The sequence below is a fragment of the Musca domestica genome, unplaced genomic scaffold (genome assembly GCF_030504385.1).
Source record: "Musca domestica strain aabys unplaced genomic scaffold, Musca_domestica.polishedcontigs.V.1.1 56, whole genome shotgun sequence".
Classification (NCBI taxonomy): domain Eukaryota; kingdom Metazoa; phylum Arthropoda; class Insecta; order Diptera; family Muscidae; genus Musca; species Musca domestica.
In genome coordinates this window covers 1,887,545-1,913,196 of record NW_026712356.1, presented here as the reverse complement: position 1 = coordinate 1,913,196, position 25,652 = coordinate 1,887,545, and the positions used below count along the sequence as shown (strand labels likewise).

At 34.8% G+C, this 25,652-nt stretch overlaps 1 protein-coding gene across 2 annotated transcripts in view; it reads left to right on the top strand.

The window, feature by feature from the left end:
* Nucleotides 1-264: 264 nt before the first annotated feature.
* The window catches only part of LOC101893281 (homeotic protein proboscipedia), a 155,181-nt gene continuing 129,793 nt past the window's right edge, over nt 265-25,652 (top strand). For both annotated transcript variants that reach the window (XM_059128646.1, XM_059128645.1), the window contains exons 1-2: nt 265-436; nt 6,535-7,374. In XM_059128646.1, coding sequence (XP_058984629.1) covers nt 6,690-7,374 — 685 coding nt within the window. In that variant the 5' untranslated portion in view covers nt 265-436; nt 6,535-6,689. The remainder of the gene's footprint in view (nt 437-6,534; nt 7,375-25,652) is intronic.

Here is a 25,652-nt window from a genome sequence, read left to right as displayed (position 1 = left end):
ACGATGGTGATGTGTAATAAAGTTATGAACAAAATACAATTGCAATAAATACATGCACACAATGTAACATACTTAAATAAATACGTACATAACAAGTAACAATAAATAATGTAATAATGCCAACAGAAATTTTGCTACTGTATTCCAATGAAAATTAAAGCATTTAGTGAAAACAATAAAAATAATAATTTTACTTTCAAGCTTAATTTAATTTTGGTGTAAATAATAAGTGCTCACATAACCTAATATATATGTCTAGTTGGTGAAATGAAATGAAAAAAAGATATATTTAATTACTCTATTTTGTAAAAAAAAATGTAATAATATAACCCAAACTAAATACTTGCTTCAAAGTGTGAAAATATTGCAAATGGAATTATTATCGTTGTTGTGAACAAATTGGATTTTCAAGTGCCAGGCCCAAGAGACAATAAAGGTCAGTATTCACAAAACGTTTTAAAATTAATCAATTCTATTAGGTAGGGTTGTTAAGGATTAATTGACTTTAAAAAGAATTTGCTTGAAATGTGGGTAAAGAATTTGAGGCCTCCAAAATCGGAAAATAGCTTTATAGTTACCTGTTAATAGGTAAAAGTGACTTTGCGTTCGGAAGTGCTTAATTTGTGTATCTTTTAAAATCCCAAAATATCAAATAACATTTGGCTATACGATATTTGGCTGTATTCGGCAACGAAATCAGCATAGAAAAGCCAGAAGTTTGCCACTTGTGTATTTTGTATTGCACCTGTAAGTTATTTTCAGCGTTTCGGTAGAATGAAAATGTCTACTATTTTTCACACAAATTCTACCCACTGTCCTAAACTCCAACTTCATGTGAGGTTTCGTTCCTTTGATCTCTATATGTGACATTTATAACGACTGATCAAGGATCGGACGATAATTGCAATCTGTATATAATAATCTGTATAATAATAAGGTGAAACAAGTAAGCAAAGGCTACAGTCGAGCGGGGCCGACCGTTGAATACCCTACAACACTATAATAAACGATACAGTTTATGTAGGCGAGATACTCGAAAGAATTCCGCAAGATATTGTGACAAATTATAAAAGAAAACCATCAGGTTTCGTTCTCTAATTTTCGAATAATAGCAACTTAAGCTAATTTGCTCATTTCCAATTTATTGGTCGATGTTGCACGCAAATGGTCTTCCTAGATCTGGAACCAATATTTCCCAAAGACCTATAATCTCTCGGAAGTGGCAAAAGATTAACATTTATTATTGGTTTTTGACTGAAACGCATCTATATGAGATACAGACATTTGACTATATTCTTCTACGAAATCAGCGTTAACGAAATAGTCAGAAGTGCGTCTTTCTTGTATTTGTGAATTTTCCAAAAAGTCACTGAAATGGACATTTTCGTATTTTGTCTACAAAAGTTGGCAAACTATTTCGCACATTGAACATTTTTGGATGGCCATCCAAAACTGCTTGGCTTTTGCAATGTCCGGTAACCCCCATTCAAATGTGCGTGAGGATCGGGTGATAATTACGACCTGCTGACAATTTTGCAGTTTTTTTGGTCCATTTCAACCCCTAAATATATGACGACCGTCTCCAAAAAGAGTAGGCTTCTACTCTGAGCCTCATCTTATCCCCATGCAAAATTTCGTAAGGATCGGGCCATAAATGCGATCTGTATATGATATCCTGATATCCTAACTACTTAGTTTTGTTAGCTGTAGAAATATTACCAAATGTTTAATTCAAAATGAAAATATGCCAAAAATATGACAAAATGGAAAAAATATGAGAAAATGTTACAAAATCAATATTTTCATCTTTAGAGAGATATTTTTATGCGATTTTTCTTTCCTGCCAAGAGGCCATTCTGAATTAATGAGAACTTTCGAAATCAGTTCAGCCGTTCTCGACATATATGAGATCTTTCAAGCATATCTTCTTTGATAGACATATATATCGCACATATTTTGAAATATATCCGATTTGTTGGATCTTAACATCAATGTAAAGATCAGAAGTAACCTTGTCATGGCTTTGTGATGATTTAAAATATTCGCGGTTTAATGAAAAATTTTGATTTTTTGTCAACAAAAAAGATATAGTCTTTTTTACCCGCTAAATATTAACCGATGACCACCCAAATTGGTAGGCTTCTTCCCCGCCCTAAACTGTAGCTACATGCGAAATTCGCTACATATATCCGATATATTGACTATAGGCATCTACGTAACGGTCAGCATTGACCTATTCATCTATTTGTGATTTCGCCGTGATTAAAAAAATATTCGCGGTTTAATGGAAAATTTGGCTTTTATTTAACACAAATGTTATGGTCTATTTCACCCTATAACTATTGCCCGATGACTATCAAATTTGGAAGGCTTCTACCCAGCCCTAAGCTCTAGCTACTGCTAACTTCGATTGGTCTATAATTGCGACCAGTAGAGAAACTGCAAAATCAGAAAATTTTTCAGTTTTTGGACCATTTCAACCCCTAAATATTATGCGATCATCTCCAAATAGGCTCCTACTCTGGCCCTAGCTCCACCTCCATTCTATATTTCGTGAAGATCGGGCCATAATTGCGACCTGTAGAGTTATTATTCATAATTACCTTATGAATTTGGTCCAGAAATGGGTCCTAAATTCGCGTGATTTTGCTTTTTACAATTTTTATAAAAAATCAAAACAAATTTGTCAAAAAAGGACAGATTTGGCAACAGTTTGTGTAAGTGTTTCTTAAGCATTGTTTAGACAAATAATTTTTATAATATTATTAGCTGAACCCGGCACGCTTCGCTACTCCTTTCGCTTTTATATGCATTCAAAATTTTATATATGAATATTTGTTGGTTAAAAAATATAAATAAAACAAAATCAAAAAATTAAAACCGTTATTATTATAACGCATACAAGAAGGAATTGTCCTTCGGACTTATTAATTTCATAGCAAATGCCAAGCGTGCCGGAAACTGCAATCTTTTGAATTGAAAGGCATTTCTGTCTGTGCAGGTGCACGTCTTCGTATACATTCGGTATTTTTAAGATTTTAACACAATTTTTAACGGATTTTAGTTTTTTGAAAAGTGCCAAATTCGTTCCAAATGGTGGAGGGCATTCAAAGTTCGGCCCGGCCGAATTTACAGCTATTTTACATGTTTACTGTTAGCCTTATACTATTGCAAAGGCGTTGTGGGTCGTGTTTGGTGCATCAAATATGTGAAATCGGGCGAAAATATATACATATGAGAGCTAAATCCAAATCTGAACAGATTTCCATATAAAATGGCAAATATATTGTTTAATCAAATCCCGTCATATATTCCAAATTTGGAGAATGTATCTGTAATCGATCAATATAATTGTGCATATAAAATCCAAATTTTTGGGAGTTACCTCCGATTCTGATGCGTGGAATTTCAAGTGGAATTTCAAAAATATATATAGCCTATGTTACTTTCAGGCAATGTTGTAGTATACTTGGAAATTTTCAGGAAAATCTGTTCAGCGGTTTTCGAGTTCATAAATTACAAACATTTTCCTCTTTTATAGATATAGAAGACTCTCAAGCTGTATTATACTTTGGTATGTTGGGTTGGTATTATGATCTATATTGAAAATGTTTTACTGAGGACAAAAAAAAAAACTAACTAATTTTTTTTTTTTGGAAAATGCGTGGTATTCTAGTACGGACCAATTTAAAAAAATACGAAATGTGAAATTACCATCCAACAACTTTAAATACAGATTTTGGTTAGAAAATGCAGCGGGAATCTTCAAACTACCAAAAATTAGGTCATACCGTAATATGATGTTATGGCAAATACAGGACCAATATAACAATTTTTTTTTGAGAAGAAATTGTAATCTATGTGAACCTGATATTTCAAATTGCATTTTATTTCGTTAGAATTACGATTAATATTGTTTGTTTAGCTATTTATTTTATAGTGTTGGTCCTAATCCTAATTCTTTTACCGGAATTGTATGAAGTGCCACAATAGGATATACATAGTTTTTAGGTAGATAGGATTATTGTCTTAACGATTTGCTCTCAAAAAGATAAGCTAGTAGAACTTGTGTCGAACTTGGATTGTTCTGGTGTTGAATTCGCAATAACTTCGAAATAAATACTTGCATCAACCATACGAGTCAGGCCTCTTTATCCGCTTAACCAATAACGAAGTTCGTTGCATAGTTACCAGTTTGTAATAGTGTCTCTCTTTTATGGTCCTTTAAAGCCCTCTTAGGCCTACCAGTTCTTTCCTTACCAGAAAGAAACTTGAGAGTGTCCTCTTTTACAAATTACAGCCAATGTGGATGGAAGATATTGCCAATTTGGGAAAATTTAGGAAAATTTGAAATCCCTTCAATCGACTCAAATGTGTTTTTTTCATTTTTTTTTATTAAACCATTTTACCATTTCCCAGATAACTATCCATACATAAAAACTAAATTTTATAATAATTAAAAAATTTTTTCTTATATTAAAATATTGAAGAAAAATCAAGATTAAGACTTTGACCTTAAAATGCTAAAATCAATCAATTATTTTTATGAAATAAAAATTGAAAATAATGCCATTCAAAGGAATTTAAAAAGAAATAAAGAAAATAAAAATAAATCATGCGAAGGGGCTTATGAAAGAGTATCCTATTCTTTCCATTAATTTTAACAAAATCGGAATCCCAAATCTAGATTTGTAGTTGGAGTGTGCATGCCTTACTGACCTGGAGTTGGATTCTTCTTTCACTAAAATATGAAATAAACAAAAACCGATTTTCCTTTATGATATAGAAAAATATTGCAAAACTAGTAGATTCTAGTAGGTTCTGGATAATAGCAAATAAAAGTATTCATTATACCCTACAACACTATGTGTTGAGGGTATTATAAGTTTGATTGGGCCAGAATTTATGTAACACCTCGAAATATTGGTTTCCCACATAGGAAAGTATATATGGATCTTCCTAGCTCGCCGAGCTGAGTCGATCTAGCTATGTATGTCCGTCCGTCCGTCTGTCCATGTTAATTTGTTATCACGCTACAGGTCGCAATTTTGGCCCGATCCTAACGAAATTTTGCACGAAGGTGGGGTTAGGGCCAGAATAGAAGCCTATTTCTTTTGGAGATGATCGCCAAATGTTTAGGGGTTGAAATGGACCAAATACTGAAAAAAAATGTCGTATTTTGCAGTAGCTATACAGGTCACAATTATGGACCAATCGACGGAATTTTCGCATGTAGCTAGAGTTTAGGGCCTACCAATTTGGGTGGTCATCGGATAATATTTAGCGGGTAAAATAGACCATATATTTTGTGTTGAAAAAAATTCAAAAATTTTCATTAAACCGCGAATATTTAAAATCCCGGCGAAATCACGAAACCATGACAAGGTTATTTCTGATCTTTACATTGATGTTAACATCCAACAAATCGGATATATAGCAAAATATGTGCGATATATATGTCTATCAAAGAAGATATGCTTGAAAGATCTCTTATATGTCGAGAACGGCTGAACTGATTTCGACAGTTCTCATTAATTCAGAATGGCCTTTGGCAGGAAAGAAAAAACGTCTAAAAAATCGCATAAAAATATCTCTCTAAAGATGAAAATATTGATTTTGTAAAATTTTCTCATATTTTTTCAATTTTGTCATATTTTTGGCATATTTTCATTTTGAATTAAACATTTGTTAATATTTCTATAGCTAATAAAACTAAGTAGTTAGGATATCAGGATATCATATACAGATCGCATTTATAGCCCGATCTAGACGAAATTTTGGATGGGGATAAGATGAGGGTCAGAATAGAAGCCTACTCTTTTTGGAGATGATCGCCATATATTTAGGGGTTGAAATGGACTAAAAAACTCCAAAATTGTCAGCAGGTCGTAATTATCGCCCGACCCCCACGCACATTTCAATGGGGGTTACTGGACGTTGCAAAAGCCAAGCAGTTTTGGATGGCCATCCAAAAAAATTCAATGTGTGAAATAGTTTGCCAACTTTTGTAGATAAAATACGAAAATGTTCATTCCAGTGACTTTTTGTAGAATTCACAAATACAGGAAAGACGCACTTCTGACTATTTCGTTAACGCTGATTTCGTTGAAGACTATAGTCAAATGCCTGTATCTCATATGGATGCGTTTCAGTCAAAAACCAATAATAAATGTTAATCTTTTGCCACTTCTGAGAGATCATAGGTCTTTGGGAGATATTGGTTCCAGATCTAGGAAGACCATTTACGTGCAACATCTACCAATAAATTAGAAATGAGCAAATTAGTTAAAGTTGCTATTATTCGAAAATTAGAGAATGAAACCTGATGGTTTTCTTTTATTATTTATCACAATATCTTGTGGAATTCTTTCGAGTATCTCGCCTATATAAACTGTATCGTTTATTATAGTGTTGTAGGGTATTCAACGGTCGGCCCCGCTCGACTGTAGCCTTGCTTACTTGTTTTACATTCACTTTAAGATTTTCAAGTATTTTTTCTAATATATAATTTTTATTTTTTTTTTCAATTTTCAGGTTTTTGAAAAACTTGCCAGCTGTCATGTCGTCCTAATTAGAAATAAACTAAAATTCAGTTAAAAAATTACAAACCAAAAAATGCTTGCGAAAGAAAAAGAAAGCCAATAACATTCTAGTTGCCACTTAACTGTGCTGCTCGTCATTCAAGTCATATGTGTGCCTACCTAAATCGAAAACTAGCCGCGGAGAAAAATCAAAGATTTACCGGTGATAGATACAAGCGAACGAGAACAACGAACGTCCAGGTGGAAGACCAAATAACCCACTTTTACAAAATGCAAGAAGTTTGCACAACGCTCGAAAGCCAAATGGGGGCACAAATCAAATCGGAATCACCGTTAACAGCTATGCAAGTGCAGACAGGTCAGACAATATTGCCGGGAGCAACGCCACAGGTGCAGCAGCAGCAGCAACAACAGCATCATCAGCAACAGCAGCAACAACATAATCAAGTGGCAGTAACGGCTGCTGCCATGATTGCAAATAAAATGGGACCAAACTGTGATAAGCGCAATGTTGGACCAGCAGGTGGTCTAGTGCCGGTGGGTGTTGGTGGCAATCCGGAGCCACCATATTGGATGACCGCCTCTGAAGGGGGTTTCATAAACTCCCAGCCCTCAATGGCTGAATTCCTCAATCATTTGAGTCCGGAGAGTCCAAAAATGATGGGTGGCGGGGGTAATGGTAGTGGAGGTGTGACACCCGTTGGTGGTGGCGGCGGATATCCGGTTGGTGTTGGCCTACCACAGACACCAGACGGCATGGATTCAGTGCCCGAATATCCATGGATGAAAGAAAAGAAAACATCACGAAAAAATAGCAACAGCAATAGTCAAGGTGAGTGGAATGCATTAAATATTTAAAGATCTTAAGGATCGAAAGACAGACAAATTGCAAACAAAAGTAGCAACAAAGAACTCTTGGGCTGTTAAGAGTAACAATTTTATTGTTAACATGTCGGGAAACACTCATACACACACAGAAACGGCTAGGTTATGCCCATTTCTGATGCCATTGAGTTCAAACAATGACTGTTGAAGAGCCGCAACGAATTGAAATCTAAAATGCAAAAATCTCATTAATCACTGAAATCAGTGCAATTTGTTTTCGTTTTTTGTTTAGTTTGAGGAATAGAAACACAAGAATCGACGTGAAACGAACATAAAAGGCTAGCGTGTTAATAGGAAGCAAAAAGAGAGGATAATTCGATGGCGCCGTTTTTTTATGTCTTTCTCTTTATTCTTTTTTTTATTGTTTGTTTTTCGATTTGGTATGAACACAGTTCTTTTTGGGACTTCCAATTTTCTATCGAAAATAATACCCTTCTAAGGCCCGATATTGTACCATAAGAAAACGGTCCCTTTTAATGAATTCTATTGGATTTCTTCAAAAACTAGGGCCTGTTTTGTTCTACACTAACTGCGTTTAGAATAGATCTATGGAATATATATATATATATATGTATATATATATATATATATATATATATATATATATATATATATATATATATACGGCCAAACGTGCCTTATCGGTTTTAGACCTTTGGACCAAATCCATTTCAGGGCATTTGGAGTCGATCTAGGGATGTCCGTCCGATAACTCTCGAAGGAATTAATAAATTTGGCACAATCTTTGTACATCCTAATATTATTGTCAAACTTAGATTGAGTTCGGAGATGGGCAATTTCGGTCCACTTTATCAAGTACCTCCGCCACGAAGGGTCCAAATTTGGAATAATTTTTCCGATTGTCTTAAAATCACAATGTTTTTTTTAACCCAAGGTGTGGTGTGAAGATGGAATGTCTCGGTCCACTCCTTCTGGTACCTTCCCTACAAAGGGTCAAAATTTGGAATACCCACGAAGCTCATAAAACGCGAAATTTAAATCAGATTCCATTCAGACTTGGTACATTTCAATATTTCTATCTACACAAGATCTGTTACAAAGGATCAACGTTTCGAATAACCGAAACGATTATAAAATGCGAATTAAGCATCCGGCTCTCTTCATATTTTACACATCCCATTATTTCTACTGACACAAGGTCTGCTGTTAAGATGGGATATATCGGTGCACTCCTTCGGCGATTTTTTTCAAACTTGATATATCCACATAGGGTAAGTGTACCAGTAGTCGGCACTTTTAGGATTTTCGCGTTTTTAATCGCTCTGAGTGGAACTTTTCAATTATTACAAATTTAATTTATTCAGATTCGAAATTTTGTATAGTTTTTGCAATAATAAATAAAGTTTTAATAACTTTTTATTAAATTTCATAAATTTGTACTTTTATTAATACAATGTTTTTTTGCCAGTAGTCGGCACCACTTGCCAATTGGCGGTATGGCATGTTTCAACAGTTGGCAAACCAAATTTTTTGTAAGAATAATTAATAATAATAAGAAATAAATTCATTAAAATATAATATTTTTGTTTAGTTAAACTGATTCGACGTCTTTATTGTACTTTTCTTAAGAATATGGATTGTTGAGGACCTTCACAGACAAACTTTTAATTTTTATTAGAAAAAATCATCTTTTCGTAGCGAAATTGTACACAAAGATAGCTGGCAATAAATTTGAAGTAAACAAAATACATTTAGTTATAATAGTTTCATTTATTTGGGCTTAAAAATAAAAAGTGCCGACTACTGGGACATGCCGAACTTAGGCACACTTACCCTATTTTTCTTAATTCAAGAATAATATTAAGATTGACAATATTCCCAAAAATTAGTTATAGGTGTTAGATTTTCTTCAAATCCAAATATTTTTATCAGTGTTAGATAAGGTGGAGCACTACTAAAAAACATCGAAACGTAGAAAGAAGGCATATGATAGCTTCTCTTCGATGGTTTTTATACCCTTCACCTTGGAAAGGAGGGTATATTAACTTTGTCATTCCATTTGTAACAACCCTAAATATTCGTCGTAGACCCTATATATATTCATAATCAGCATAAAATTTGAAGTCGATTTAACGATGTCCGTCTGTCTGTTGAAATCACGATACAGCACACATTATTGACGTAGAGCGTCAAAATTTAGCAGAACAATTTGTATTGTGTCTAGGATGGTTGGTATTGAAAATGAGATACATCGGTCCACGTTTTGGTATAGTCCCCATATAACGAAACCTCCCGATATTCGGTATTTTGATAGTTTTTGTCACATTTTTCTACGGATTTGTCTGAAAATAGGTATTTGTTGGTCATAATGGGTGGCTGCGGTGGCCACGTTTTGGTATAGTCCCCATATAACGGTACCTACCGATATTCGGTATTTTGATGGTTTTTGTCACATTTTTCTACGGATTTGTCTAAAAATTGGTATTTGTAGGTCATAATGGGTTCTGGCTGCGTTGGCAAAACATTGTATGTATAGGTCCACATTTTGGTATGCTCGTATATAACGGTACCTCCAGATATTCTATTATTGATGATTTTGCCACATTTCTTCGAGGATTTGTCTAAACATTGGTATTTGTGTGTCCTAATGGGTTCTAGCTCCGTTGGCGAAACATTGTACGTATAGATTCACGTTTTTGTATAGCCCCATATAGCGGTACCTCCCAATACTCGATATTTTGATTATTGCCACATTTTCCCACGAATATGTCTACAAATTGGCATTTGTGTGTCATAATGGGTTCTAATGTTTACTTTACGCTCAGGTGGAGGGTATTAAAAGTTCGGCCCGGACGAGCTTAATGTTTTTATACCCTCCACCATACTGTGGAGGGTATATTAATTTTGTCATTCCGTTTGTAACTCCTCGAAATACTCATGTCAGACACAACAAAGTATATATATTCTTGATCAGCGTAAAATTCTAAGTCGATTTAGCGATGTCCGTCTGTCTGTTGTAATCACGCTATCTTTCGAATGAATTGAGATACAAGGCTAAAATTTTGCACACAGGTTTATTTTTAGAGTAGGCAGGTTAAGTTCGTAAATGGGCCATGTAGGTCCACGTTTTCATATAGTCCCCATATAACGGTACCTCCCGATATTCGATATTTTGATGATTTTAGCGACATTATTCACAGGAATTGTTTCAAATTTGGTATTTGAAGTTCGAAATGGATACTACAGCCTAAGACAGAAAATTGTCTGTGCAGGTCCACGTCTTCGTATAGCCCCCATATAACTGTACCTCCCGATATTTGGTATTTTCATGATTTTAGCGACATTATTAATCGGAATTGTTCAAAATTTGGTATTTGAAGTTCGCAATGGATACTACAGCCTAAGACAGAAAGTTGTCTGTTCAGGTCTACGTCTTCGTATAGCCCCCATATAACGGTACCTCCCTATATTCGGTATTTTGGTGATTTTAGCGTCTTTATTTACCAAAATTTTTTCAAATTACGCATTTAGAGTTCGTAATGGAAACTCCAGTCTGTGACAAAAAATTGTCTATGCAGGTCCAGGCCCAAATACCAGTACCTCCCTATATTCGGTATTTTGACGAGTTTAGGTACAATACTCACCGAAGTTGTTTGAAATGTCGTATTTGAAGTTCGTAATGGATGCTACAGAATATGACAAAAAATTGTCTACGCAGGTTCAGGTCTTCTCACAGCTTCAATATAACGGTACCTCCCTATATTCTATACTTTGATGATTTTAGCTACATTATTCGCGTTTATTTCAAGTTCCGAATTTGAATTTGGTAATGACCCATGACAAATAATGCCTGTGTGGGTTCACGTCGTATAGGCACCAATATAACGGCAATATTCGGTATTTTTAAAATTTTACCAAAATTTTTTCAGGATTTTATTTCCAAATTCGTTCCAAATGGTGGAGGGTATTCAAAGTTCGGCCCGGCCGAACTTACTGTCTTTTTAACTTGTTTTTACTTGTTTTATCTGGGTTTTTCTCCATGAAACACCTATAATAGGTCTTCTCTCTATTGAAGACATATTACTCTTTTAGAACAAGGTCATCACTCATCTTTTGAAAATGCTCTTCTAGGTGACATTTTGATGATCCTCGTTTTATTGAAGGGTTTCAAGAAGGGTTCATATTGCAGGTCATATATCTGTTGAAGACTTTTCTTCTTCTCTTTTAGAACAATGTCATCTCTCTACTTTTGAAAATGCTCTTTCAGGTGACGTTTTTAAGATCCTCGATTTATAGAAGGGTTACAAGAGTTTCCAAAAAAAAATAAGGGGTAGAGGATATTCTTTCGAACAACAATAAACTAGTTGGTTGACGTTTTGAAACCCCATCTAAAAAGGGCTATGAATTAGCCTGCTTCTCCACAACCATCGTTTGTTTTACTTGTCTGTAAACCAAAAAAACAGTAGCCATAGGTCATTACAAATTGATATGTACAACTCAGTGGTGCTGGTTAGAGCTGCCACTGCAGATCGTCAATAAACTTTTGTCAACACTTGATGAACAAGTATCCAACAGTGATAGCCGGTTGGTCGGTACAGTTAGGCCAGCTAAACGCCATGTAGGGGGAATCAATTGAAATGCACAGTTGCTGCACAGCAAGTCGTTGCCGCCGTTGCTGATGTCTCTGGGTTGCTCCTTGGGCAAAAGGCAACAACGATGATGATTAATTATGCGGATGCTAGAAATTGTGAATTCCAGTTAATCTCACATCCATACACACACACAAATAGATTCGATCACACAGGCGTGTGGAAACAATCGGTTTCCAAATGAATGTTAAGGGTTTTGGAGAGCTAACAAATTGACTTCGACATGCTTCCATCAAAGTGATGCTCAGATGATGATTTTCTCTCGTTGTTGTTGTTGTTGCTGTTATCGTTCATTTAAGTTTTTTTTTTCAAATAAGAAGCAGCCGATTATTTTTGATGTGAATATAAGTTAAATATAGATATATCGACACACATGCTCACATACATACATATATACACTGGCCTGAGTGTATAGTAATTTCGAACAAAATACCCATAGAAGAAGGGGTATGGGAAAAGAAGTTTGACATGGAGACATGTGGACGAATGACCAACAGTTTCTACCTTGTATGGTCAAACATATGAATTAATGTATGTGTATGGCCACAATGTGTTACGGCGTCTGTCCGTCCGTCCACATTTGATTGCTGCTGATGGGTCTCTCCTTAAAAACGAAAATGATTACAAATGATCGTAAATAACAGATCTTCACCGCATCACCGATGCATTTTGCTTTCGACTGCATTTAAGCGCCTCGGTCACTACAATACAGTAAGTCGTCTCATGTTTTTTGGTGCTTTGATGTATGTACATATGTCTCTGTCGCTTCATCAAAAGATGCCGAATTAAGTCGATACTGTGTTGTAGAAAAAAATGTAGCCTTCTTTGTTGATTTGTAAACACAAAATTTAACTTAACTGACGGGAATTCATTGATATTTGTTTTATGGACTGTTACGATTGGAGTCATTAGAATATATGACGCGAAAAAATAATTTAAAAGGGGTTTCGAAAGGGCTTTAAAAGGGGGCTTTAAAAGGGGTTGCGAAAATTTATCGAGAGTAAAATTCTTATACAGAGTGAGATAAAAAAAAACTGCAACAAGGTCAATTTTTTTTTTGGAATTTTATTGACTGATAGCAAACAAGTAAAAAAGCTGTAAGTTCGGTCGGGCCGAACTTTTAATACCCTCCACCATTTGGTAAAAATTTGGCAATTTCCAAAAAAAAAAAAAAATAAAATCCGTTAAAAACTCTGTTGAAATCTTTAAAACACCGAATGCCTATACGACGGCGTAGACCTGTATAGGCAACTTTTGTCATAAGTTATAACAATATTTAAATGCGAAACTTGAAGAAAAATCTGTTTATAATGTAGCTAAAATCTTCAAAATACCGAATATAAGGGGGTACCGTTATATGGAGGCTATACGATGACGTGGACCTGCACAGAGAATTATCTGCCATGGGCTGAAGTATCCATTACGAACTTCACATGCGAAAAAGCCGCGGTAATTAATTTCGCTAAAATCATCAAAATACCGAATATCCGGTGTACGGTATATGGGGGCTATACGAAGACGTGAACCTACATGGCCCATTTTCTGTATTATGCTGCAGTATCCATTACGAACTTCAAATGCCAAATTTGGAACGATTCCATTAAATAATGTCGCTAAAATCATCAAAATACCGAATATCGGGGGGTACCGTTATATGGGGGCTAGATGAAGACGTGGACCTACATGGCTCATTTTTTGAATTAGGCTGTAGTATCCATTACGAACTTTAAATACCAAATTCAGGTGAATAATGTCGCTAAAATCATCAAAATACCGAATATAGGGAGGTACCGTTATATGGGGGCTATAAGAAGACGTGGACCTGCACAGACAATCTTCTGTCATAGGTTGTCGGAAATAGCATCAACTTTTAGAATAAGTTTAGATTTGTTGGAATTGGTCACCTTTGGCACGAATTATGGCCTTCAAACGGCCAATGAAACCGTCACACGCTGTCTGAATGTTGCTCAGCGATATTTTGGCCCAGCGCTTGCTTGCTTGTGGTGATCGACACTTTGGTATTTTTTAGTACCAACCTTTCATTCCAAAATACTCCAGACACAATAGTCCAACAGATTGGTATCCGGAGATTTTGGTGGCCATTGTGCGCTGGAAATGAAGCGAGGAACCTCATTTTGTAACCATTCTTGGGTGGCGCGTGCTGATAGCGATGGTGCTGAGTCCTGTTGGAATGGCCAAAATGTTTGCGTGCCCAAGGCTTTAATACACTCTCCAGAATATTTTCGCGATAATATTCGGCATTTATTCTGATGCTCTCCGCTCGTGGAGCGGACAATCGGCTGTTATGGCGGCCCACACCATCACCATGGCCGGCACTTGAGTTCTGGTGGCCAACCGATCATTTTGTTTGTTTACAAACTGCTAGACAACGAATGTTTTCTCATCGGAGAAAACCAAAATCGGCAGTTCACCACTTTCGGTCAAGCGAAGCAACTCTTTAGCTCTTTTGAGTCTATTTTCTTTCCATTGCGGTGTAAGTTCTTGCATTTTTTGGAATTTCAATGGTTTTACCCCGAGCACATTTTTTATTATTTGTCGAGTGGAATATTGCTCACGAAACATTTTTTCGGCCACTGCGACTGGGGTTTCGATCAAGTCGCTTATTTATTTTTCTAACCAATTCTGTTGATGTTGCTGTTTTCTTCCGTTCAGTTCCTTGACGTCGGGCTACGCTGCCAGTATCACGGTAACGAGCAAAAGGTACAAGACACGAAAGATTTATTCACATTAAAATGCGGGTGTGCTCAAACGATAGCCACTTTTGGTTTTCCAGCCAAAAATATAAAGAAATTACACTATCACGTTTAAATTCCATCACGAATAAAAAAAGTCTTACCAAAATGCTTTAGTACGCTTGTAAATAATATAATGAGCTGTCCGTGGAATAATTTTTATAGCTGTCGGACGAGTGGCTTAGAAATGACAGCAGTCTGAAGTTGGTTGCAGTTTTTCATATCGCCCTCTATTTTATCAATCGGTTTAGGTTTATTATTTCATTTTATGCATGACCAGATCGAGGAAGGTTATAAAATAGTCGACCCATCCCGACATTGATTTTTTCCCCCACTTGTTTAATTTTGAAGGAACTATGTAAACTTTGCTACATTTTTCATATACGCATTTCCATTAACAATTCTTAGAAAAAAATTTAAATACTACACCATATAAAAACCTCACTATGTATTAAAAAAAAAAAAAACTATGCCGGAACTGACCCCACCCCATACTCTGGTATATACAATAGTTTAGGTTCCCATGAGAAAATTTCACGTATATTTTCCTTAGCAGTAGGGTGATGGTGCTTTGAGTAGTTTTTCTTGGCGCAACAACAAAATCAACATTTAATATTTTGCCAGTTGTCATCAAATACAAGGTTACACACACAACGACACCAACAATACGTTGATATGTAAAACAATGGGGGCAAATATCTACCATAGCTACATACATAAAAAGCCTTAAGGCCATTTTTAGCTACCATGGCAATACATACTGCATACAAGGCAAAAACAAAAATGGAAGAAAAAAAAATGCAAAAACACCAGGCTGCTTGAAGTGGAAATATAAAAAATAGAACTTCGGAGCCAGTATTTGACCAAGAAAGTAGGAAAAAAAAAACTAAAAACTTCAAAAAAGGAGGGATGGAACCACACAAATAATGATTAATTGATTTCACCTAGACGGAACCATATACTGCTGGGCTGACAGACATTTCGCTGTTCGTTTTGTTCAACCGAAAAGGTTAAAGAGAGACGGGGCCAACAGATGCCAAAGCAAAGAAAAAAGGTGAATCAAAACAAAAAAGAAAAGAAATATGAAATAAAATAGATTAAAGACTGAAATAAAGTGGCCCAAAATTGCAGATATCTATGTATGTGGCAGAATGTAGAAAATGAAGGAACAACAGGTTTTTGGCCACTTTGGCTTTCTCACTTGCTCAGATCCGAAGCAAAATTTTGAAAACCCGTTGCATTGAAAAATAAAATAACTGGAAAAGTAGCTACATTTGCATGGTTAACTCAATACTGCAAATGTTGTTTTGCTTTGCTGTTGGCCCCAGGATATGTGCAGGCCAGTGAAATGCAGGAAAATGCACAATACGAAATACATTTGTATCTCTTCCTGCTGTTTTAATTGTGGCTTTTGCAGCCAATCGTCCGGGAAATGCAACAATGTCGGGATGTGCAACCATTACAAGATAAATGGCACCGGTTCCTTCCGTAACACTGTTCGTTTGTCTGCTGGCTATACCACTTGGTTCGAACACCAGCAACAGCAACAACAACAACATTTTCTGTTGCACACTTATCGAATCGACAGCGGCAACAACAACGACAACAGCCACATTTTGACAGAAATAATTTGACAAATGATGCCAAATAACAGGTTGCAGGCCAGGCAGGCAGGCTTTAGAGACCTGAATGCCGGCATTTAGATCTTTCGTGTTGAAACATCAGTGTCAGTCACCCTCTGTGTTTGCTTTTGACGGCTATTTCGTTTTCTTACATTTGATTTCGTTCGTTTTATTAATGATGTTTTTGTCTTGTGAAGAAATTATTTCTCTTTTTGGTTTCTTTTTAAGGAGAAAAGTTGTTGTTGCACATCGGGAACATGTAAGAGAAGAGAACTTGGAATAAATATTTGAGTCAATTTTTTTCCTGTCCATCTTTCCGAAAACCATAGAAATTGAAGGGAATTGGTTCAGATTTGAATATAGTTTTTGTATGGCATCAATATAGTGTATGAAAGTGACGAACACCTCAAGCACCAACTTCATCTATAGGGGTGCGTTAGCATAATCAAGGCTGATCAGCCTCCAGTTTTTATGGGAGAACTAAGTCATACAAGCTATGATAATAATTATAATTTAAAGTTCAAAGGACTAAATATGCCGAAGCATTTGTATATTTTCAATTCGGGCTTGTATTGGCCATTTGGTGCACAATTAAACATATATATGGGAGCTATATCCAAATCTTAACCGATCTCGATAAATTTTGGCAAAGATATTACTGAGCTGTATTTGATATATTTTCCTGAACATCGTTGTTACGGAGTGCATATTACGGCTGTGGGAAACAAATATAACAAATCGGATGTATATGGGAGCTATAGCTACTATTTGGGCTGATATTACACAATAGAAGACAAATAGGACGAAGATGTATATGGGAGTTATATGCAAATCTTATTCGATTTCGATCAAATTTAGCAAAGGTACTTCTGAGCTGTATACATTATGGCTGCGAAGGACAAAAATAACAAATCGGATGAACAATATATATGGGTGCTATACCTATATCTGAACCGATTTCGATCAAATTTGGCATACTTATTTTCAGGTCTAATTTGGTCATATGCCCAAAATTCCATTCTATTTGGGCTGATATTACATGTTTGGTGCACACTCAAAGGAAAATCGGACAAAAATATACAGGGTGAGATAAAAAAAACTGTAACCAAATTCAGACTGCTGTCATTTCTGAACCACTCGTCCGACAGCTGTTAAGATTATTCCAGTGACAGCTCATTATATTGTTTACAAGCGTACAAAAGCATTTTGGTGGGAATTTTCGAAAAAAATCATTTCAATAATTCCCACCATAAACGAAAATTTCTCCTCTTAGTCACAACATCTCAATTTGTATCCATTGCCTTATTTAATCAACAGGATACACTCATATATTTGCTATAAACGACCATATATCATATTGTAAAATTCCCCCACATCATCTGCAAAATATGGCCATAACGTCTAACAAGGCCAATTTACCACAATAACAATTTTCCCAAAAAATAAACGATATTAATATTCAGGATGTGAACATAAGGAGGCATTATTGGAAGCAACAAGCTAATATTGTTTGCCTTTTTGGGCATGTCCTCTAAACATTACTCGCGAGCTACACACACTCACGCACACACCCATGTCCATATACATGAAATCCAAAAACCAAATAATAAACCAAAAATTGCTTTCTGCTTGAGCACAGAATTGCCATTCAATCCATAAAAAAGCCACTATTAATCTCCCCCAAAAATCACTTATCATTTAGGTTTAGCAAAGATTTTTATGACTAGAAGCCGAAGAGAAAAAACCCGACTCGTATAAACAAATAAATCTTTTTTGTTGTTGCTAGGCCATAGATTCATTTGACACTATTAACAAATTAAACTGTTAAAATGCCATGTCGACAAGCCGACAGCAGTAGCTCGAAACAGCAGGGTTTACAAATATCTACATATGTACATTCCAGGCGGGGAATTTTTTGTTTGTCTGTGTGTGTGTGTTAAATGGTTACAACTTCATATATCAATATATTCAACGACTACTTCAAATAAATGGTTGGACGGACAAAAGCCCAGCATCATTTGTAATCTGTCCTAACTGTTGTGAAGTATCGTTGTTTTGTTTTAACAGCCCATGGCCTTTGAATTGAGATCAGGGAATGTGGAAAAATTTTAAATATTTGAGAAGTGATTTTTGTTTCAAAGTTGTGAGGCATAAAGTGTTAATTATTATCGGACAAAAATGACAATATTTACCAGAGGGAAATATACAGAATATCATGTTTTCGAAACTATATTTTCTGAAATTCTTTGAACCTAGATCTGGTCGAACTTCAATTTTTTTTCGTGAAAAAAATTTAACTACGAATCTCAGAATAAACTATATATTTTATAAAAAAATACATTAAAATTTTGTGTACATGTGTTTCCCCATCTTGCTGTTAATTAATCACATTTCCCAAGCAAGTCAAAATCTGCCTTTATATTTCATTTTTGGGGAAAGTGTCAAAGAAAGAATAATTGCAGATAAAATTTCATAATGAGTCTCTAAACAAAAGAAATTTATATATTTTATGGGTACCATGATAAACTTATCAATTTTTGTCAATAAAGACTTTGTTTATTATTGTAAATTTAGTTTTATTAATATGCTGTACAATTTCTTATAATTTCAACTTCCTAGTTTAGACTGTGAAATATTTCAAGTGGATTTGATAGTACCCAGGTTGTATATCAAAAGCCCTAAAGAGTTTCGGGTCCCTGGAGCAAAATTTGATAAGGTCCCTTTTATAGTCTAGACTATATACAATGGGGCCCTTGTACTTTGAAATATATTTCTCAAAATTTTCAATAAAGCTTTAAAGTTTGATAGAGATCTTTGGTTTACATCCAGAATCAATGGTTCGGAAAATTGCTCATATCGGTCCACTTCTTGGTATAGCCCCATGTAATTATAACTCCGATTTTTTTGGCCCACAGACGAAACCGATATGGCTCCCAAATATATCTTCGTCCGATTTCAATTGGGCGCCACGTGTCCAAATAGGATGTATTTCGGCACATCAGATCGATTTCAGCCTGAAGAATGTACTTTAAATTCGGGGGAAATCAGTTCAAATATGGCTATAGGCCCCATACATACTTTTTTTCCGATTTTGGGTGTAAATCCTTCACATTGGTAATATGGACTCCTTAACAACAACGATATTTTGTACCAGATATCAGATACAGCCCAGAACTACCTCTCCGACATTTTATCAGTATCGGTAATGGGGGAGATCCAAGTTTAGATGACTTCTGGGAGTATTATTTTTTAAAGTCCGCATTTTGAGGCCTTCTCGAAAATTTCAAAAAGTCTCTCGAATCCACGGCCTTCTAGGAGTCTTAAAAGAAACGTTTAAAATTCACGTTTCAAGGCATTCAGAAGTCTTAAAAAATTCTTCTGGGAGGGTTAACATTTGGTTTAAAAATCTGCGTTTTGGGTCTTAACAAATATTTTTAGAAATCTTTAAAAAATCCACATTTTGTGTTATTCTGGGAGTCTGAAAAAATTGTACGTTTGAGGCACTCTAGGAGTCTTAAACATTTATTTAAAAAATCCAGGCTTTAAGCCTTTTTTAAAAAATTCTTTTAAAAATCCACATTTTGAGGTCCTCTATGAGTCTTAAAAAAATAGAAAAAAATCATGTTTTGAGGTTTTCTGCCAGTCCCAAAATTTATTTTAAAAATTTAATTTTTTTTTAGAAATTCTCGAAAAGACTTATTAATATGCTGTACAATTTCTTATAATTTCAACTTCCTAGTTTAGACTGTGAAATATTTCAAGTGGATTTGATAGTACCCAGGTTGTATATCAAAAGCCCTAAAGAGTTTCGGGTCCCTGGAGCAAAATTTGATAAGGTCCCTTTTATAGTCTAGACTATATACAATGGGGCCCTTGTACTTTGAAATATATTTCTCAAAATTTTCAATAAAGCTTTAAAGTTTGATAGAGATCTTTGGTTTACATCCAGAATCAATGGTTCGGAAAATTGCTCATATCGGTCCACTTCTTGGTATAGCCCCATGTAATTATAACTCCGATTTCCAATAATTGTTTTCATTATTATTTTTTTTTTTCAAATTTTGGCATTTTGAGTTCTAAAAAATTATGTATTGGCCATATTTTCCAATGTAAGTTGGTTCGTTTTGGCTTATATTTGGTTTCTTAGGACGTAGAAACATACAATTACTGTTTATTTTTTTGGCCCACAGACGAAACCTACTGAAATTGGTGAGAATCAGTCCAAATTTAGATATGGCTCCCAAATGTATCTTCGTCCGATTTCAATTGGGCGCCACGTGTCCAAATAGGATGTATTTCGGCACATCAGATCGATTTCAGCCTGAAGAATGTACTTTAAATTCGGGGGAAATCAGTTCAAATATGGCTATAGGCCCCATACATACTTTTTTCCGATTTTGGGTGTAAATCCTTCACATTGGTAATATGGACTCCTTAACAACAACGATATTTTGTACCAGATATCAGATACAGCCCAGAACTACCTCTCCGACATTTTATCAGTATCGGTAATGGGGGAGATCCAAGTTTAGATGACTTCTGGGAGTATTATTTTTTAAAGTCCGCATTTTGAGGCCTTCTCGAAAATTTCAAAAAGTCTCTCGAATCCACGGCCTTCTAGGAGTCTTAAAAGAAACGTTTAAAATTCACGTTTCAAGGCATTCAGAAGTCTTAAAAAATTCTTCTGGGAGGGTTAACATTTGGTTTAAAAATCTGCGTTTTGGGTCTTAACAAATATTTTTAGAAATCTTTAAAAAATCCACATTTTGTGTTATTCTGGGAGTCTGAAAAAATTGTACGTTTGAGGCACTCTAGGAGTCTTAAACATTTATTTAAAAAATCCAGGCTTTAAGCCTTTTTTAAAAAATTCTTTTAAAAATCCACATTTTGAGGTCCTCTATGAGTCTTAAAAAAATAGAAAAAAATCATGTTTTGAGGTTTTCTGCCAGTCCCAAAATTTCTTTTAAAAATTTAATTTTTTTTTAGAAATTCTCGAAAAGACTTCTAAAATCCACTGGCTTCAGGGAGCCTTAAAAAAAAAATCTTCTAAAATGCACGTTTCGATAGCTTCAGAAGTTTTAAAAAAGTTTTTCTAAAAATCCACATTTTTAAGCTTGAGGGGCTTAATATTTCTTTTATAATTCCAAGATTTGGGCCTTCAAACATTCGTAATCATTAAAATATTTACAAATCTGTGTTTTGGGTCTTAAGAAATATTTTTATATTTTTTTTTTCAAAATATCCACGTATTATGGTATTCTGGGAGTCTTAAAAAATTACTTTAAATTCAACATTTGAGGCATTCCTTTTTTTAATCCTCATTTGAGAGCGTCTGGGAGACCTATTTTTTAAATCCCCAAAGCCTTTAAAAATCTACGTTCTTCTACCTTGTGGGAGAATTAAAAAAACTTTGAGGATCCCAAAATGCACGTTTTGAAATCTTTAGGAGGTCTTAAAAAATTATTTATAAATCCACGCTTTGAGACTTTCTTAAAATTAATGTCCTTCAAAAAAAAAAAAAAAATAATAATAATAATAATAATAATAATAATAAATAAATAAATAAAAAAATAAATAAATAAATCATAGTCCTTTAAATGATAGTCCTTTAAAAAATAATAAATTAAAGCTCCGATATTCCTTCCTCCTTTTTAAACAAGAGCCATTTTGGCTCTTTGAGACCTTTAAAAAATATTTTTAAAAAATCCAAGTTTCATTAAATTTAAAAGCTTTTTTTAAGAATCATGCACTTTTCAAAAATATTTTAAAAGAACAAAAGTTCTATTGAAATATTTTTGAAAAGTGCATGATTCTTAAAAAAACGATTTTAAATTTAATGATCCTTAAATTTTCTTTTAAATTAACGATTTTTACATTCATTATCCTTTTTAAAATTATTTAAATATAAGACCTCTGATAACTATTTAAAAAATCGTATTTCTGAAAGTCTTTCGAAAAAATTCCCCATTGTGAACTGAAAGTGTTTCAAAGAAGAAAAAAAAAAAAACACAAATATTAAATTTGGAGGTTCGGCCGGTTTGAATACCCTCCACCATTTGAAAGAAATTTGGAAATTTAAGAAAATATGTTCAAAATACTGTTAGAAATCATAAATAATCAGAATACATGCGCAGATAAGATTTGTCATAGGTCATTACAATATTCGAATACGAAAATACGAAAACTTAAAAAAATGCCCGTGAATAATGTCACAAAAACATAAAAATACCGAATATATGGAGGTACCATCATATGGGGGCTATACGAACACCTGGACCTGCATGTTACGAACTGCAAATACGAAATTTGAAACTATTCAATCTTTTTGACTTTTATAATTTTTGAAAAAAATTAAATTCTAAAAATTATAAGTTCTTTTTTATAATATTTATCCCATAATCCTTCAAGAAATATCCTCAAAAAATGTCGTTGGTATTAGTAGTCCTTGAAAAATGTATTTAAAAAATCCAATATTGTCCTTGAAGATTAAATCTACCATAGATCAATGATATGGGCTCTGGGTTCATTCAAAAAACATTCTTAAAATTAAATTATTTTATTCAGTACCTATGTTCATTTTTCATCCCAATTCATTGACCGTGACTATATTCCTATTTTCCCCATTTTCATTCATTATTTATAAAGTCCAACAAAAACAACAACAAATTCCCGTACGCACCGACATCCTTCAATAGCATTTAACAGATCCGCTCAGCGGGCGGCATTTTGTCGTTCTCTGGCGTTGCCATGGTTATCGTTGATTGTTGTTATTGGACAAATGGTTAAATTCCCTTGGCCGAATTAGTAATGGAGGCTGGAGTACAAAATCAGTGTGAAGGTACAACGTATGCCCATGCCGTTAAAAATATTGACCCTTCACATGTTTGTTTTCGACTGAGATGTGTGTGCGTGTGTGTGTAATTTGTATCATTACAAGTGGATTTAAGGCACGTACATAAACGTACAAATTTATGTACACACAGTTGTTAAGGTGACACGTTGAGATGGCGTCAAACTCCCGCCAGCATAATTAGTTTAAAGAGTTAGAAGTGTGTACAGAAATATCAATGGAAACATTCAGGGATTTAATGGTAATTTGTAGGTAGCATTGGGAAGGCAGCAGGCTGCAATAATTAGTGCGTTAATAATAAATACAGGGTGAGATAAAAAACTGCAACAAAGTCAAACGCCATAATTTTTACATTTTATTTTAAATTTTATTGAATAAAAGCAAAAAATGTTGGAAATAGCATAACATTTTAGAAGAAGTTTAGATTTGTTCGAATTGGTCACCTTTAACACGAATTATGGCCTTCAAACGGCCAATGAAACCGTCACACGTGGTATTTTGGCCCATTCCCGGCGAAGCGCTTGCTTAAGGTGACCGACACTTTGTTATTTTTTAATGCCAACCTTGCTTTCCAAAATACTCCAGACACAATAGTCCAACGGATTAGTATCCGGAGATTTTGGTAACCATTGTGCACTGGATGAAGCGAGGAAGCTCATTTTGTAACCATTCTTGGGTGGAGCGTGATGAGTGCGATAGTGCTGAGTCCAGTTAGAATGTCCAAGGTTTGCGACCAAAATGTTTGCGTGCCCAAGGCTTTAATACACCCTCCAGAATATTTTCGCGATAATATTCGGCATTTATTCTGATGCCACGTTTATGGCGGCCCACACCAATCACCATGGCCGGCGCTTGAGTTCTGGTGGCCAACCTAAGGTGCACATTTTCAGCTGACCTCTTTGGCAAGTAAACACGATCATGTGTTTGTTTAAAAACGGCTGGACAACGAATGTTTTTTCATCAGAGAAACCCAAATTCGGCAGTTCACCACTTTCGGCTAAGCGAAGCAACTCTTTAACTCTTTTGAGTCTACTTTTCTCTCTATTTCGGTGTAAGTTCTTGCACTTTTTGGAATTTCAATTGCTTTACCCCGACCTCATTTTTCAATATTTGTCGAAAAAGCTCACGCGACATTTTTCGGCCACTGCGACGCTGTATTTCGATCAAAGTCGCTTCTTTTCTTTTCGAACCATTTCTGCTGATGTTGCTGTTTTCGATATAATGAGCTGTCACTAGAATAATTTCAACAGCTGTCGGACGAGTGGCTTGGAAATGACGGCAATCTGAAGTTGGTTGCAGTTTTTTCATCTCATCCTGTATCTTCTAATCCACGAATATTTCGTTTAATTAATATTTATAACTTTGGGTGTCCTGAGCCCGTGAAAAACAAATTATAATTGTCGCTATGGCTATCCTCAATATTCATTCAATTATGAAAGTAAAAATTGAAACGCTAAGAATCCTTAAATCCAATTCTAAACTATTTCTATAGCTCTGTAGCAAAAATCCATGATTTCAGCCTTTAGTGTATCTGTGTTCTGCAAAGCCAATTATAAATTAGAATTTTTTGGTGTCTTCAAAAAATCGAATGTGTGTGCGTATTTAAAATTCCTTCAAATTGTTTTCCATTGTTTATATTATCAAATCGTATTCAATTATCTGGCAAGAATAAATTAATTGTTCCCCGTTACTTGAATAACAAGAACAAAACGAAGGATGTCTCGAATCCTCCTTTCGATAATAAAATTCACATGTTGGCGTGTCTGTCTGTCTGTATGTGTTAAGTACGTGTTTATTATGCCATAGAATATTGCGTTTAATTGTGGTGCGAATGTGTCTACCCTCGTCTCATCTCCTGTTGGACCATGAAAAGTTTTACGATTCTTAAATAAGAACAACAATGGAATAATAACTTGTTTTATGAGCGAACTTTAAACGGTGTTTATTATTTCAAAAATCTAAGAAGGCATAAATCTGTGTTGTTTATACTAATATGAAAAGTATTTGTAAACTTTGATGCTAATCTGGTATGAAAATAATAATAATAAATAACAACAATAAAAAAACTTGAGAGGTTTCTAATCACAAAATCTATTTTTGAGGCCTTGGTGAGGCCCCATAAAACTGTGCCTCCAGATATTCGGTATTTTGATTATTTATGTCACACTCTTCTTCAATTCATTTCAATTGGGTGCCATATGTGTAATATTCGTCCAAATAGGATGTATTTCGGAACACCAGATCGAATTCAGACTAGAATAATGTACTTTGCATACAGGGTGAGATAAAATTGCAACAAAGTCAAGCGCCGTAATTTTAATTTTTTTAAATTTTATTGAATGAAAGCAAATTAAATTTGGCACGAATTGTGGCCTTAAAACGGCCAATGA